Genomic DNA, 13,579 nt, shown 5'->3' with positions numbered 1-13,579 from the left:
AACCAGCACTAAACTGTGGCAGAACAGACAGGACAGAAAAGTACATGCATCAGACAAAATTTGTATATACAAAAATATATTTTTTGTTTATTTTGTTTTTTACACATAGGATGTTTTCAAATACTTTTAGTAAGTTTTACATATACATTCATTCAGTAGTAAAGACAGCAAAGTTATTGGCCTAAAAATAGATCAATGTCCCACACATAGCTCAACACATATACACAAACATTCATTCAATACACATGCTGCAAACAAATCCCAGTCAAGATGAAGACTATCCAGATGTGATCGTATAGGTGATGCACTCATGTATCATCCAGTTGGAGGAGGACGATACTATGGGAGAACAAGGAGCCGAAAGTTCAGGCGCCAACACGCGTTTCGGTATTGGACCCAGTCATGGGCCCCACCTTCATCAGGGCGAAGACCGATAGGTAGTGGGGGACAATGAAAATACCTAGGATTGATAAAACAAACATAAATAACCAACAAAAAATCGACAACAGAAATTACATAATCATGTATAGCATCTGGCGCATGGAACACAGAATTAAAGCTTTGTCCATAGAGTTCAGCTCCAGTTAGTGAACGCAAAAGGGATATCACATTCGATTATTTATATATATATATATCATGGCGGCAGAAAGGCACAAAATAAAATAATCAGCACTGAACTTTTGGTCCGTGTCCGTTTATGCTGTGACGGTGTGGAGTGGCGTTCGCAGCAGCTTTACGGATCTACTCATATATATATATATATATATATAGATATATATATATATATATATATATATTACCTACTGGCGGTCGCCAGTAGGTAGTTATAGTTAGGACCACGTTTCCATAGGAAATCCGCAACATTCTATTTTGAATAACTTTTGCGCCGGTCGACGAATCCTCGTGAATTTTTCAAAATAGGTGGGGCGCTACGCTCCGCTCCTACCCTGAAAGTCTCGGGGGGATTCGTCAAGCGGGGGCTGAGATAAAAGGGGGTCCCAAAACGCGTTTTTCCCATGCATTTTTCCATAGGACCTTTAGACACAGCTACAGCCCGAACGGCTGAACAGAATTACTTGAAATTTGGCAGAGAGGTAGTCCTCAGGTCAAGGAAGTGCCTTTTGTAGGTTTGGTGTAAATCTGTTCAGTAGATTCTGAGAAAATAGCCTTTAAATCAATATATATATCTGAGCCAGCTTACGGTGCGCTTACCGTACGCGTACGGTGACGTGCGCGAGCGCGATTCTGATTGGCTCTTAGATCTTAGTAAACATTCGAATCGGCCGAAACCAGGAAGCGGCGGCCGCCATTTTCTCTCTCGCACTCTGAGTGGGGCAGCATAAATGAAGCCCAAAAATGTGTAAAGGGGCAGTTTATTGAGATAATATTCACCCAGCAGTGATATACGGGCCCCCAAACAACCCCCCAAGGCCAAAAAAAAATTCTTTTTTTTTCGAAAAATCGCCGATTACGCTTACCGTACGCGTACGGTAAAATTTGAATAAAAAAAAAAATACTATCCACACTCTCCACAACCCATGTGCAAATGGTGCCCGCAGGGCACCATTTGTGCATGGCTTATGTAACAGTTGCAAATAATAAAAAAAACATTTCACAACGATGCGCATAATATGTCCCCCATGTGCGCACGGTGCAAATTCACTGAAAAAACCATAGGTTTCACACACGTTATAGTTAGGAATTAGCATTTAAAAAACCTTGCAAATTCACTGAAAAAACCATAGGTTTCACACATGTTATAGTTAGCTGTACATTTTACTGATAAAAAAACCAATGAATTTCCCCCGTTATAGTTACTGTAGGCAACTATAACTCACGCGACCGTAATCCTCTGCTGATGACATATTTGTCTTTATGAAAAAAAAATATTTGTAAGTTATGTATAGCTAAAATTTAATGGAAGAAGACATGGGCAAATAAGTGTCTAAATACAGTATTAGCATCAGCAGAGGATTACGGTCGCGTGAGTTATAGTTGCCTACAGTAACTATAACGGGGGAATTTCATTGTTTTTTTATCAGTAAAATGTACAGCTAACTATAACATGTGTGAAACCTATGGTTTTTTCAGTGAATATATATATATGTATATGTATATATATATATGTATATATATATATATATATATATATATATATTCACTGAAAAAACCATAGGTTTCACACACGTTATAGTTAGGAATTAGCATTTAAAAAACCTTAGAAATTTAGTGAAAAAACCATAGGTTTCACACATGTTATAGTTAGCTGGACATTTTACTCGTAAAAAACCAATGAAATTGCCCCGTTATAGTTAGTTCAGCTAACTATAACTCGCGCGCCCGCAATGCACTGCTGATGACGTCACATATTACATCACTCATGACATGGTCAGTGACATCACTCATGACATCACTGATGACATCTCAAATGACATCACTGATGACCTCACTGATGACATCATCCTTGTGATAGAGTGGCAGACCTCCTCTCACCTTAATATAAGCTTTGATACACACATTCAAAAATAGAGACTAAAAATTTCAAAACAATGGACATACCAATACCAGTTACAACAACCTCTTCAGTAATTCTAAGATCCACATACACATCCACTCATTCACCAACAGTCCTATACAGTCACTCATACATGTACTCACTCATCATATGTACTCATACATCTATACATCCTGTTACACAATGCCACTCATCCATAGAGTTACTCACACACATAGTCACTCATGCTAATAAAGAATCAAACATACATTTACTTGCATATACAGTTATACACACACCACCACACTTACTTCTACGGAAACTTACACATACTTAGTCTTTTAAACAATCACTTATAGAAACACATACTTATTCATACAGGAACTCTTTCAATCTCTCACTTTCACATATACTCACATATATACACCAATAGTCACATATACTAGTTTAAAACGTATGTAGTTACTCCTGAAGACACTATTGAGACAGTCATTCACTCACTAACACACCCATACACACACTCATCCACCCATACAGTCCTGCACACATGCTGTGTTCAACACATACAAACAGTGAGTCACTCATTCATGCACCGATGCACTACGTAATACCCCCCACCGAACCATGCAGACACTCAGACTGATACTCAAAAAAACAACTAATAACCTAAATAGGCACCCATGTAGCTACTCACCAACCCATGCAGCCACTTATACACAAAGTGAGAGACTGATACAGATATTTACATATTTAAACATTACTCACTAAGCCATGTATTCACTATGATACACTTAATCAGTCAGTTACACAATCAATTTTTCAAAAACAAATCATCCATTTAGACACTTATATACCCATTTATTCTTCCATCGACCATGAGATATACATATATAAAACATATTTAATTTTCAGAATAACACACATTCACTGGATGATGTCATCAGTGATGTCATCAGTGATGTCATTTGAGATGTCATCAGTGATGTCATGAGTGATGTCACTGACCATGTCATGAGTGATGTAATATGTGACGTCATCAGCAGTGCATTGCGGGCGCGCGAGTTATAGTTAGCTGAACTAACTATAACGGGGCAATTTCATTGGTTTTTTACGAGTAAAATGTCCAGCTAACTATAACATGTGTGAAACCTATGGTTTTTTCACTAAATTTCTAAGGTTTTTTAAATGCTAATTCCTAACTATAACGTGTGTGAAACCTATGGTTTTTTCAGTGAATTTCTAAGGTTTTTTAAATGCTAATTCCTAACTATAACGTGTGTGAAACCCATGGTTTTTTCAGTGAATTTGCAAGGTTTTTTAAATGCTAATTCCTAACTATAACGTGTGTGAAACCCATGGTTTTTTCAGTGAATTTGCAAGGTTTTTTAAATGCTATTTTTTTTTTATATTCTTCATTTTTTTCAAACATTTTTATTTTAATTTTCTTATCTTTTATAAAGACTATGCTTTAATTTTTAAAATCCTTAAATATTTTTTTTATATATATTTTTTAAAATAAACATGTAAAATTTATTTCCAGATTTTTTTTTTTTTTTTTTTTTTTTTTATAGTACGCGTACCGTAAGCTCACGGTAAGCGTACGGTTTACGCAACGTCCGTAATCTATCTACGCTGCTTGCGTATAGTTACGCACTTTGCGTAGCCGCGCGTACTGCGCGTGGGACGCGTGCGCGCTTACGCAACACGCGCACGTTACGCGGAAGTGCCGGGAAATGACTGTTATGCGCATGTGCGCAAGCGCGTGTCTTTTTTACGCGCACGCGTACTTTTTGCCGTAAGCGCACCGTAAGCGTACCGTAAGCGTACGGTAGGTCATGTGATCTTGAAACACAACTTTTGATTGGTTGAAACTACTTTCAGTTCTAGAACTCTCCTACACCACACCCATTCCCCTCATTTCTGCTTGTGATCCCTTGGGAGAAGGAGCTGGTTTGTCTTTGGGATACGATGGCAGAACAGCAGAGCTCTTCTGAGAGTGAGGCTAGCACCAGCAGCACTGTCTTGAGGCAGAGAGCGAGGAAAGTAAAACCTTCTTATGTTTGGGATTATTTTACTTTTCCAGAAGGCCAGCAAAAGGTGAATGCACCCTTAGTTACTTGCAAGCTGTGTAAGCGTGTACTTTCTAGAGGTAATCCTGACAGGAAGTATTCCTTTGGGAATCACACCATGATGAGGCACCTCAAGGATGTACACAAAAGGACACATGCTCAACTTTTTGGAGGTAACTCTTCAGAAAGACGAGCCAGTACATCCACAGCAGCTCAGCCTGGACCATCACCTGCAGAGCTTACTCCTTCTTCTGCAGCTCAGGTGAGCCCTTCATCTGTGGGGGGAGAATCTCCTTTTGCTGGCCCTCTGGAAATGAACCCTCGATTTCGGAAGGTTGATATTCATTGCACATTTTGTAAAGCTCTAATTTGTTATAGGGAGACCAGTGTTTCCCTAGTGAATAACAAAATAGATCAGCACATTTGTAGCTTTGAATGATTTTCCCATGGTTCCTTTCCTCTGTCCCTGCATGAACACAACGGTTCTTTTAAGAGCCAACCTTATCTTTCATCTTTTTTTTACATTTTTTTTAAAAAACTTTTTTTTTTTTTACCGTACGCGTACGGTAAGCGTACCTTTTTTTTTATTTTTAAAAAAAAACACTAAAAATCATTTTTCACATTACAAGGTCCTTGAAAGACTACAATTATTACTATTGACTTACCATACTCACTGAAAAAAATATTTATTCATTTGTTTTTTTAAAAAATAGTTTTTAAAATGGTTGTAGTTTACGAAAATTTTCTATATCGATCTGAAAAAAAAGAAAAAAGTATTAATATTTTTAAAACATTTTATAATACAGTACACATATTTACATTTTTTTCCCAAAAATATTTTTGCCTTATTTTTGCTGTTTTCAGAATATATTGCATTTCACTATAAATTGTGAAAGCAATTGCATTCATCATTTTACAGCGGGCAAAAAAAAATAACAATCTCAAAGATTGTATTAAAAAAGCCCAGAATCTCTTCTCACTTAAACTTATCATTACAGAAATGCATATTATTCTTAAAAAATGTCATCTAAAAACAATACTTTTTTCTTTAAAATACCGTCTGATATTTTTGTTTCAGAAGTACATTCACAATAATATATCTCAAATAACTCCAAAATACATCTGATTTTATTTCCTTTAGGCCAAATAGTATTTTTTATTCTTTCCCTGGAATAAATTTCCAAGGGAAAACCATTAAAATTCTAAAGTTTAATCTGTCCAGATCTCACCGATTCTCTGTAACATTTTGGTTCACGAAAATTTTTCGAATAATTTATTTAGTCCACAATAGAATTGCTTACTTTTCCACATGGCCAAATAGTAATTTTTGAAATTATTTTTGAAAAAATTTCCAGTGGCAGTCCAATAACATTCCAAAATTTAAAATGTGCAGAAGTTACCGATAATCTCTAAATTATTGGTTTTTCAAAATTGCATTAAAAATTTAAAAAGTCCACATTACAATTGGTTATCTTTCCTTTAGGCCAAATGATAATTTTAAAAATCTTTTTTCTACAAAATTGCAATGGTAATCCTGTAAAATGGTAAAATTATTTTGTCCAGATCTTGCCAAGTCTCTCTAAAATTTAGGTTTCAGGAAGATTAGATAGGAATTTGCTAAATCAAAAGGCAAACGTTGTTTGAAAATCAATTGGGAATCATTACACAGTGTCCATCCTTTTTCACATTTTAGATAAACTGTGTAATGTCCAGAAGTAACAGTAGGTCCATCATGGAAAATTATTGCAACAGTTACAAAAGTTTTTCCTGAAATTGATAATTGCTGTCCTGTAAACTTCTTTATTAAAGTATCCAATTTTGATCCATCAGCTCTACATCGTTGCATCATTAAAATTACATACTGTCCGTATTCCCTTAAAATTAATGTTGATAACATGTCAGAATTACACTCACCACATTTCATGCTATGATTAGCATCTTTAACTAAGTTTGCAAAAGTGACTGTTTTACTCTCTGGCAATGTCAAATAAATAAACCTTTCATTATCAACAATAGAACCACTTATATTATAACAATTATCACAACTATGTTCCCATTTATAAGAGAGACCAAAAAAAATGTCAATGGGAACTCCTTCTTCTTCCACTACCTGAAGAAAATACATCAAAAATTCGTGAGCATCTTGCTGTTCATTTTGAGAAAACTGTGTTCGTCCTGAACATACATCTAAAAGTTTTCTAATATCAGTAGCACTTTCTATTTGAGTTTTATCTTTACTCAGCTTTTGAAAAAGGAGACTGAGCTCTGAACAGAATCTTTTTCCCTGATTTATTATTATCTGCTCTTGCAAACTTTCCAGATAAAAAGCAACATTCAGCACTACATTTGCGTAGCAGTTGACACCAGAGCTATTTTCAAAATGACATCCTACAACCTGTTCTTCATTTTCCTTATTCTTTTTGCTTGCAATTACATCACTCCTCTTTTTTTTCCTCTTCTCTACATCTTCATTACAGATATTCTCATTTCTCCTTTTACGAGAAACTACACGTTTCTCCAACACAGGATACTGACCTAAATGAGGAGCATAGCTTCTTCTTAATCTATTATACTCCTTTACACAGTTTGTATCAGCACTAACTTTTGAGTCATCGAAGTCTATCATGAATAAACCTGATAATGTTTTGACTCGTGACAAAGCAACATATGCCATACCTTCTTTGAACACACTAGATCCAATGTTCACAAATGCACAATCTACAGTCAATCCTTGAGACTTGTGAATAGTTACAGCATATGCTAGAGAAAACGGAAACTGCTTCCTACGTACATATAAGTCTTTCACAAGCATGAAACGAACTGAACAACGACAAATGTCTTTAACTTCCTCTATCTGATCAAATTTTATTTTTAACCATTCAATTCCATCTTTTTTCTGATAATTAATAAAACCCACAACTCTTCCCATCGCTCCATTTACTAAGCCTTTTTCAACATCCAAATTTCTCCTTAAAAACACTCTACAGTTCATGCAAACATATAGATTTTTTTCTAATCCTGCTGTTTTGGAGATGTTCTTCTCTAGTGAGTCCAATTTATTTTTCAGTTTGCCTGTTACTGTGACAGTAATTCTTCCATCCTCAATTTTGTCCACTGCTTCCAATTTCCTGATCTCTTCCTTTTCCAATTTCAAAAGCTCCTCATTGAATATTGAGCATTCACGTAGAGTTGGCATTAAGCAGATGACACTTTTGTTTTCTGCAATGTTCTTGTATATCTTCTCTGCAACTATTTCTTCCTTTGGAAATAAATTATGTAGCAGCCGAGTCTGTAATGCTTTTTTGCCAGCTTCTGTGAGTAGTCCAATCCTGATATCTTTCAGAATACTTCCATATTCTTCATCGTTTGCTTGCCTCATATTAGTTGTAAGTTCCTTGTACTCAAAGAAGGACCAAATATTTGTATTACCGATGCTTCCCAATGACTTCTTCGTGTCTTCATGTGTCACAGTATTAAACACTGGTTGTCCTTTAACCGGAGTAAGTTGCAAAAGATCCCCAAAAACTATGACGTGTTTTCCACCAAATAACACGTCATAGTCTGTCTTCAAAATTTGCTGCATTCTTAAATGCACAAAGGCAAGCATTAAGTTTGATACCATGCTCACCTCATCAATAATGAGAACTTGCATCTTCTTCAATACTCTTGAAACTTCCAAGCATGCTTCTCCAGTTAGCTTGTTGAATTGTATTTTGTTCTCATGCTCCACTGGTAACATTAGCAAACGATGTAAGGTGATTCCTTTTATGTTATATGCTGCTAACCCAGTTGGAGCAGTAACCACACAAGACAAAGTAGAATCTGTTTTTTGCTTTAGGTAGCTTCTGATGACTTTAATTAGGAAACTTTTTCCAGTGCCAGCTTGTCCGCTTACATACATCCTGATTGGATGAAATGATGTGCATGAGCACTCTTTTTTTTCATGTAGAAATCCGTGATCAATTTTGTTTTTGATCTCTTCATAAATTTGTTGCTGCTCTTGATTCAGTTGTCTTTCCAAATTTTCTAAGTCTATAAATTCTTCTTGAGCTTGATTCATAGCCGTTTCCACTTCATTCATGGCTATTGATGCTTCATTTTCAACGATTGGTTGTCCTAGGGGATCTTGACTGTATGTTCCTGAACTTTGGCTGTCCTGAGAACTGTCTCTAGCAATTTCTGCTGCAATTGTAGTTTCCTGTTCAATTTCTTCATTTAACATTTGCAGATAAGTTGAGAATGTACTGCATTGTATGCTGTCTTTGCAAGCATTAAAAGAATCTTCATAGCTCTGGAATTCTCCCAGTAGTTCATCCTCTGAACGCCATGGTTTAAACAACTGTAAAAGAGCCAAGTAGTAAAATTCTTTCTTGTCGGTAGTGTCGCAACTCAGCTTCCGGTGATTTATCAAACTTCCTTTGGTTTGCTTCACCAAACATCCTTCTTCACCAACGACTTTATATTTTCCATTATTGATGTCTTCTGCAGCTTTCCGTGAATAAATGTAGTTCTGCAGCACTTCATAGAGACACATGTTCTCCAGATGATGACTTCTCTTGGGATAATATGTGTCCAACATGTTTGTTTTCAATATATCTGTACTTTCAGGTTCGAACTGTGCCAAATATTCAATTTCTCCAACAGATTTCAGTACCCGATTTCTCATTGCTGCAAGGCCTAAACTTGCCCAAATTATTCTTCTTGACTTCGAGTAGAGACTTGCAGAAGATAATCTATCTGAACATTCGTAGGATCCAATTTCTCGATGCGATAACATCTTCAAACTGAAACTGTACAGCTTCTTACTGACAGTCTTCTCGTGAGAAATCTCTTCCCACATTTCCTTCAATTCTGTTTTTTCTGATTTCGTAATGTAAGACGTTACATATCGAGCAACAGCAATGGAATTGTCAGCAACATACTGTATATCCATGTTAGCGTTCCACATGGATAAAATGACTGGGTTGTAGTCATTTATATTTTTTGATTCTTCTTTTCTTTTAAGGTTGTAGGTATTCTTAGGTGATTTTCTTGTGATAGTATGTCTCACAGCTGACATAAAACTGTTGACTCTTCCATTTGTAAGAACAGGTCTAGGAAATCCAAATCGACATTTAGTGTAGTATTTTTCTTTGCTCTTGTATTTCCGTCGACAGTATTTTCCACACCGATGACTTTGGAAACGTAGAACTTGCTCCTTTAACTTGTACTCTTCTGTGCTTTTAGGTATAGCACATGTTGCATATTCTTCAATGTAAGATAACACTGCTTCATCAGTATCTGTTCCAAACTTTGGGGCATCCTTGATCCACAGCAGCATATGAATATGAGGAGCACCTCTTGCCTGGTACTCTTTTCTCCAAAAGAAATCCACTACTTCTCCAAGGGGTGGATTTTTTTTATTGCAGATGAAGGACATCATAGCCTCAAATCTATGATTGAAATATCTGCAAACATTAACCGGATCCAATGAGCACAGTTCTCCTGCTGTCTTGTATTCGATGTTTTCAATGTTTGAATTGGCCTCTCGTAGAAAATCCAGTAAATCATCCCAAGCGTACTCGGCGCAGCTTAGGGTAAGGAACCATGTTGGTGTTCCTAAATTGCGTAACATGCATTTTAGTTCACCATGGCGTCGGTACCAATATTCATTTGTCCCACGCTGACAAGCCATCAGATTGATCAGTTGTGTTTCCAAATGATCATCTCGGTGCTGCACTTTCTCCATAAAATCCTTAGCAGACACATTTTGTAAATGTACTCCACTTTTTAAAATGTGATTTACTGCATAAGACAGTGCAGACAAGTCGCTTTCAAATAAAAGATGGAACAAATAAGGGATACTTTGTCGAAATCTGGGATCTTCAGCATATAGTCTTGTAGTCCGATACTCAGAAGCTGGAATCTGTTCCGGACGTTCATCGTATCGTCCTCCTTTTCCTTTAGGAAACAGCTGGGGAAAACATCGAGCTTCCAAGCTCTCCTCCCATACACTCACGGGATTTCCTTTTGCTTTCTTCATCTGAAAGAGATCAATATTGTCTCCCATAACTTCTTTCGAATGGAGAGGATGTATGCTAAAATGTTCATAAATTTCTTCTTCCTTTGACTTGTCCACTTTTTCAATTTGTCCACTTGGTGTTTCTGTATCTCCTTGTAAATCTTCTTCTTCTTCTTCTTCTACTATATAAATTGATTCATACCATTTGTTATTTTTTTTCAAATACAAATTTGCTCTTTGTACTTTCCGCACATCTACCAGCTCCTGCCAAATCTTCTTATTCTTTGTAGGTACACCATTAACCAGAATAATTAATGGTTCAGTTTCCAAAGTATCCGCATCAATAGTTTCCATATTTTTTTTCAAATCCAAGGGCAAATACACCACTCTACCTTTTAAACCTCTCAGTAAATCTGAAGGAGGTAATTTACCAGTTTTGGGCTCCATACGTACTATGGTCTGGAACGGATGAACACATTGAATGAGTATAGACTCATATGTATTTAATTCAGAAAGTTCAGCAGGAATAGCATCCAATTCTAAATTATTATGTACAGCTCTGGTCGGCATTCTATTTTCCTCTAACTTGTTGTAGCAGTATTTACAAATACGCTGATCTTCACCCAATTCAAAACAATTTTCAAGAAATATATATGTTGCAAAATCCATCCACTTATAATTATCTTCATTTTCACTCTTTCTGTAGAGATCAACATTCCTAGTTTGTTTTCTATAATGAGTTCTGCGGCAACAAATACAAGTAACATTTGGTCTTTCATTAGAGACTATTGCAAATTTTGTTATGTGATCATTAAATGTCTTACTTACACAAGGTTCTACATTCTCTTCCACTTCTGCCTCATTTACTGTGTCCTTCTCTGCACTGTTTTGTTCAGGACCAAAGTAACAAAACTGAATTTCATCAACAACCTTCTCTACATCTGATACCGTTCCTCGGAACAGAGCCCTATTCAATTCATTTAACTTTATTGCTGGACTTTTGGCAAAATACAACCGTCTCACAAACTTTCTCATTTCAGTATGATGAACAGCCAGCATCCTAAAATGATGGAAAACACTATTGCACACTTTTCTAGATAGACAAGCAAGAGAATGACCCTGCAAACCAGTATTCTCTCTCACTCTGCATGGATCCAGACTTTGAAGCACCTTAATCTTTTGTTTTACACTTTTTTTACTATATTCTCTTAGAAACTCTCGAAATCTGTCAATAGATTCCTGACGCACAGTGCAAATACTACTACAATTCCAAGTGTACACTGGGGCTTTAGGACGTCTCCCCATTGCCTCATCTGCCATCACTTGTACCTCATCTCTTGGAACCATTATCTCCTTCTCCATTATGCAACCATTTTTTACTTCGTATGAACGACCTCTGGTGTCAACTGCATGCAGCAAACTATTACTTTGAAAATAGCTCTCTTCATTAAAAAAAGGTTCACTACTTGAGCTATGCATCCACTTTCCTAAAAACACTTTACAAAAATTTGTTCTGTTCACTACTCTTTTGCTTTTGCTTTGTGATTTCAGTACATTAACCATTTTATCTAATGTACGCATCCTATTCAAAATTAATATGAATAGTTTCCTTTTTAATTCTAATGCCTTTGCTGCAATGGCTTCAATTTCTTTTTTTCTCTTATAATATTTAGCCTTTTGCTTATATTTCTTTATATCCTTTATCAAATTGGACATAACTCTTCTCTGAAACATTTTTCTACGTATCTCTTTAAATGCTGTTTTTCTGTTTATGTTAAACTTTTCAATTGCAGAAGGTATATTTGCATTAACTAAATCCTCAATTTTTTGCTGTTCTGTAGGTTTTGTTACATTTTTCCGAGAACAGACATTTTGTACATTTTTGTTTGTTTTCAATATTTTGTTTAGGAATTGTCTTTTTTGCTTACCAGAAGATTTTTTCTTTTTCCCAACATCAGCATCTTCTACTAACTTTGGTCCTCCAGTTGTCCTCAAATATAGTTTTTTTTTTAGCGTTTTTTGAACTCGAGATTTTGTAGGCATCTTAAATTTTGTTCACTGTTCTTCAGCAATACCTGCAAAAAAACTAAAAAAAAAATTCTTTATTGTATTTAAATATATTACTACATTTCTTTTCACAATAGTCACAAAACGAAATTTCTTTGCCAATTTGAATGCACACAAACTCCTCTTTTTTTTTGGGCAAGTGAAAATCTGTATAACAAACTGTCACATTATGAAACCAAGCTGTTTTTTTTTCAGACCACCACCGTGTGTATTCTCTGTGACTGCCTACACTCCAGCAGGGGCAACCAGCCTTAGTGATGCTGAATGTATTTGCATTACAGACTTAAACCTGAAAACCCCACTCGCTTCTAATTACTGTGCATGACTATACATGGCAAGCACATGGGTGTGTGCTAAACCTCTGCTTCTTCCCCCAAAAATTCGCTCCTCTTTTCCATCTACTGCAACTGTGAAATCACCAGAGCAAGACGCAATACATTTCTGCCTATAATTCTTCTATGCACACAGAGTCATGTTTTCACATTAGTGCCAAAACGAAATTTCTTTGCCAATTTGAAAGCACACTTACTGCTCTTTTTTTTTCGGGCCAAGTGAAAATCTCTTTTTACACTTTGAAATCACTTTTACAGACTGACACATTCTGAAACCTTTTTTTTTAAATTTATTTAAATGCACATGTCCAAGCTGTTTTTTTTTCAGACCACCACCGTGTGTATTCTCTGTGACTGCCTACACTCCAGCAGGGGCAACCAGCCTTAGTGATGCTGAATGTATTTGCATTACAGACTTAAACCTGAAAACCCCACTCGCTTCTAATTACTGTGCATGACTATACATGGCAAGCACATGGGTGTGTGCTAAACCTCTGCTTCTTCCCCCAAAAATTCGCTCCTCTTTTCCATCTACTGCAACTGTGAAATCACCAGAGCAAGACGCAATACATTTCTGCCTATAATTCTTCTATGCACACAGAGTCATGTTTTCACA

The 13,579-nt window shown here is 36.2% G+C and overlaps 2 protein-coding genes across 3 annotated transcripts in view; one reads left to right on the top strand and one right to left on the bottom strand.

Moving 5' to 3' along the window:
- Positions 1–13,579, top strand: part of LIMD1 (LIM domain containing 1) — a 475,792-nt gene that overhangs the window by 360,690 nt on the left and 101,523 nt on the right. The window lies entirely within an intron of this gene.
- The window catches only part of LOC146823113 (uncharacterized), a 29,904-nt gene that overhangs the window by 12,330 nt on the left and 3,995 nt on the right, over positions 1–13,579 (bottom strand). The window contains exon 2 of the mRNA XM_085608141.1: positions 7,440–12,650. Within this exon, the coding sequence (XP_085464267.1) occupies positions 7,440–12,607 (5,168 nt within the window). The 5' untranslated portion in view covers positions 12,608–12,650. The remainder of the gene's footprint in view (positions 1–7,439; positions 12,651–13,579) is intronic.

Source organism: Triturus cristatus, chromosome 5_2 (genome assembly GCF_964204655.1).
Source record: "Triturus cristatus chromosome 5_2, aTriCri1.1, whole genome shotgun sequence".
Classification (NCBI taxonomy): domain Eukaryota; kingdom Metazoa; phylum Chordata; class Amphibia; order Caudata; family Salamandridae; genus Triturus; species Triturus cristatus.
This window is presented reverse-complemented; position numbering and strand designations above follow the sequence as displayed.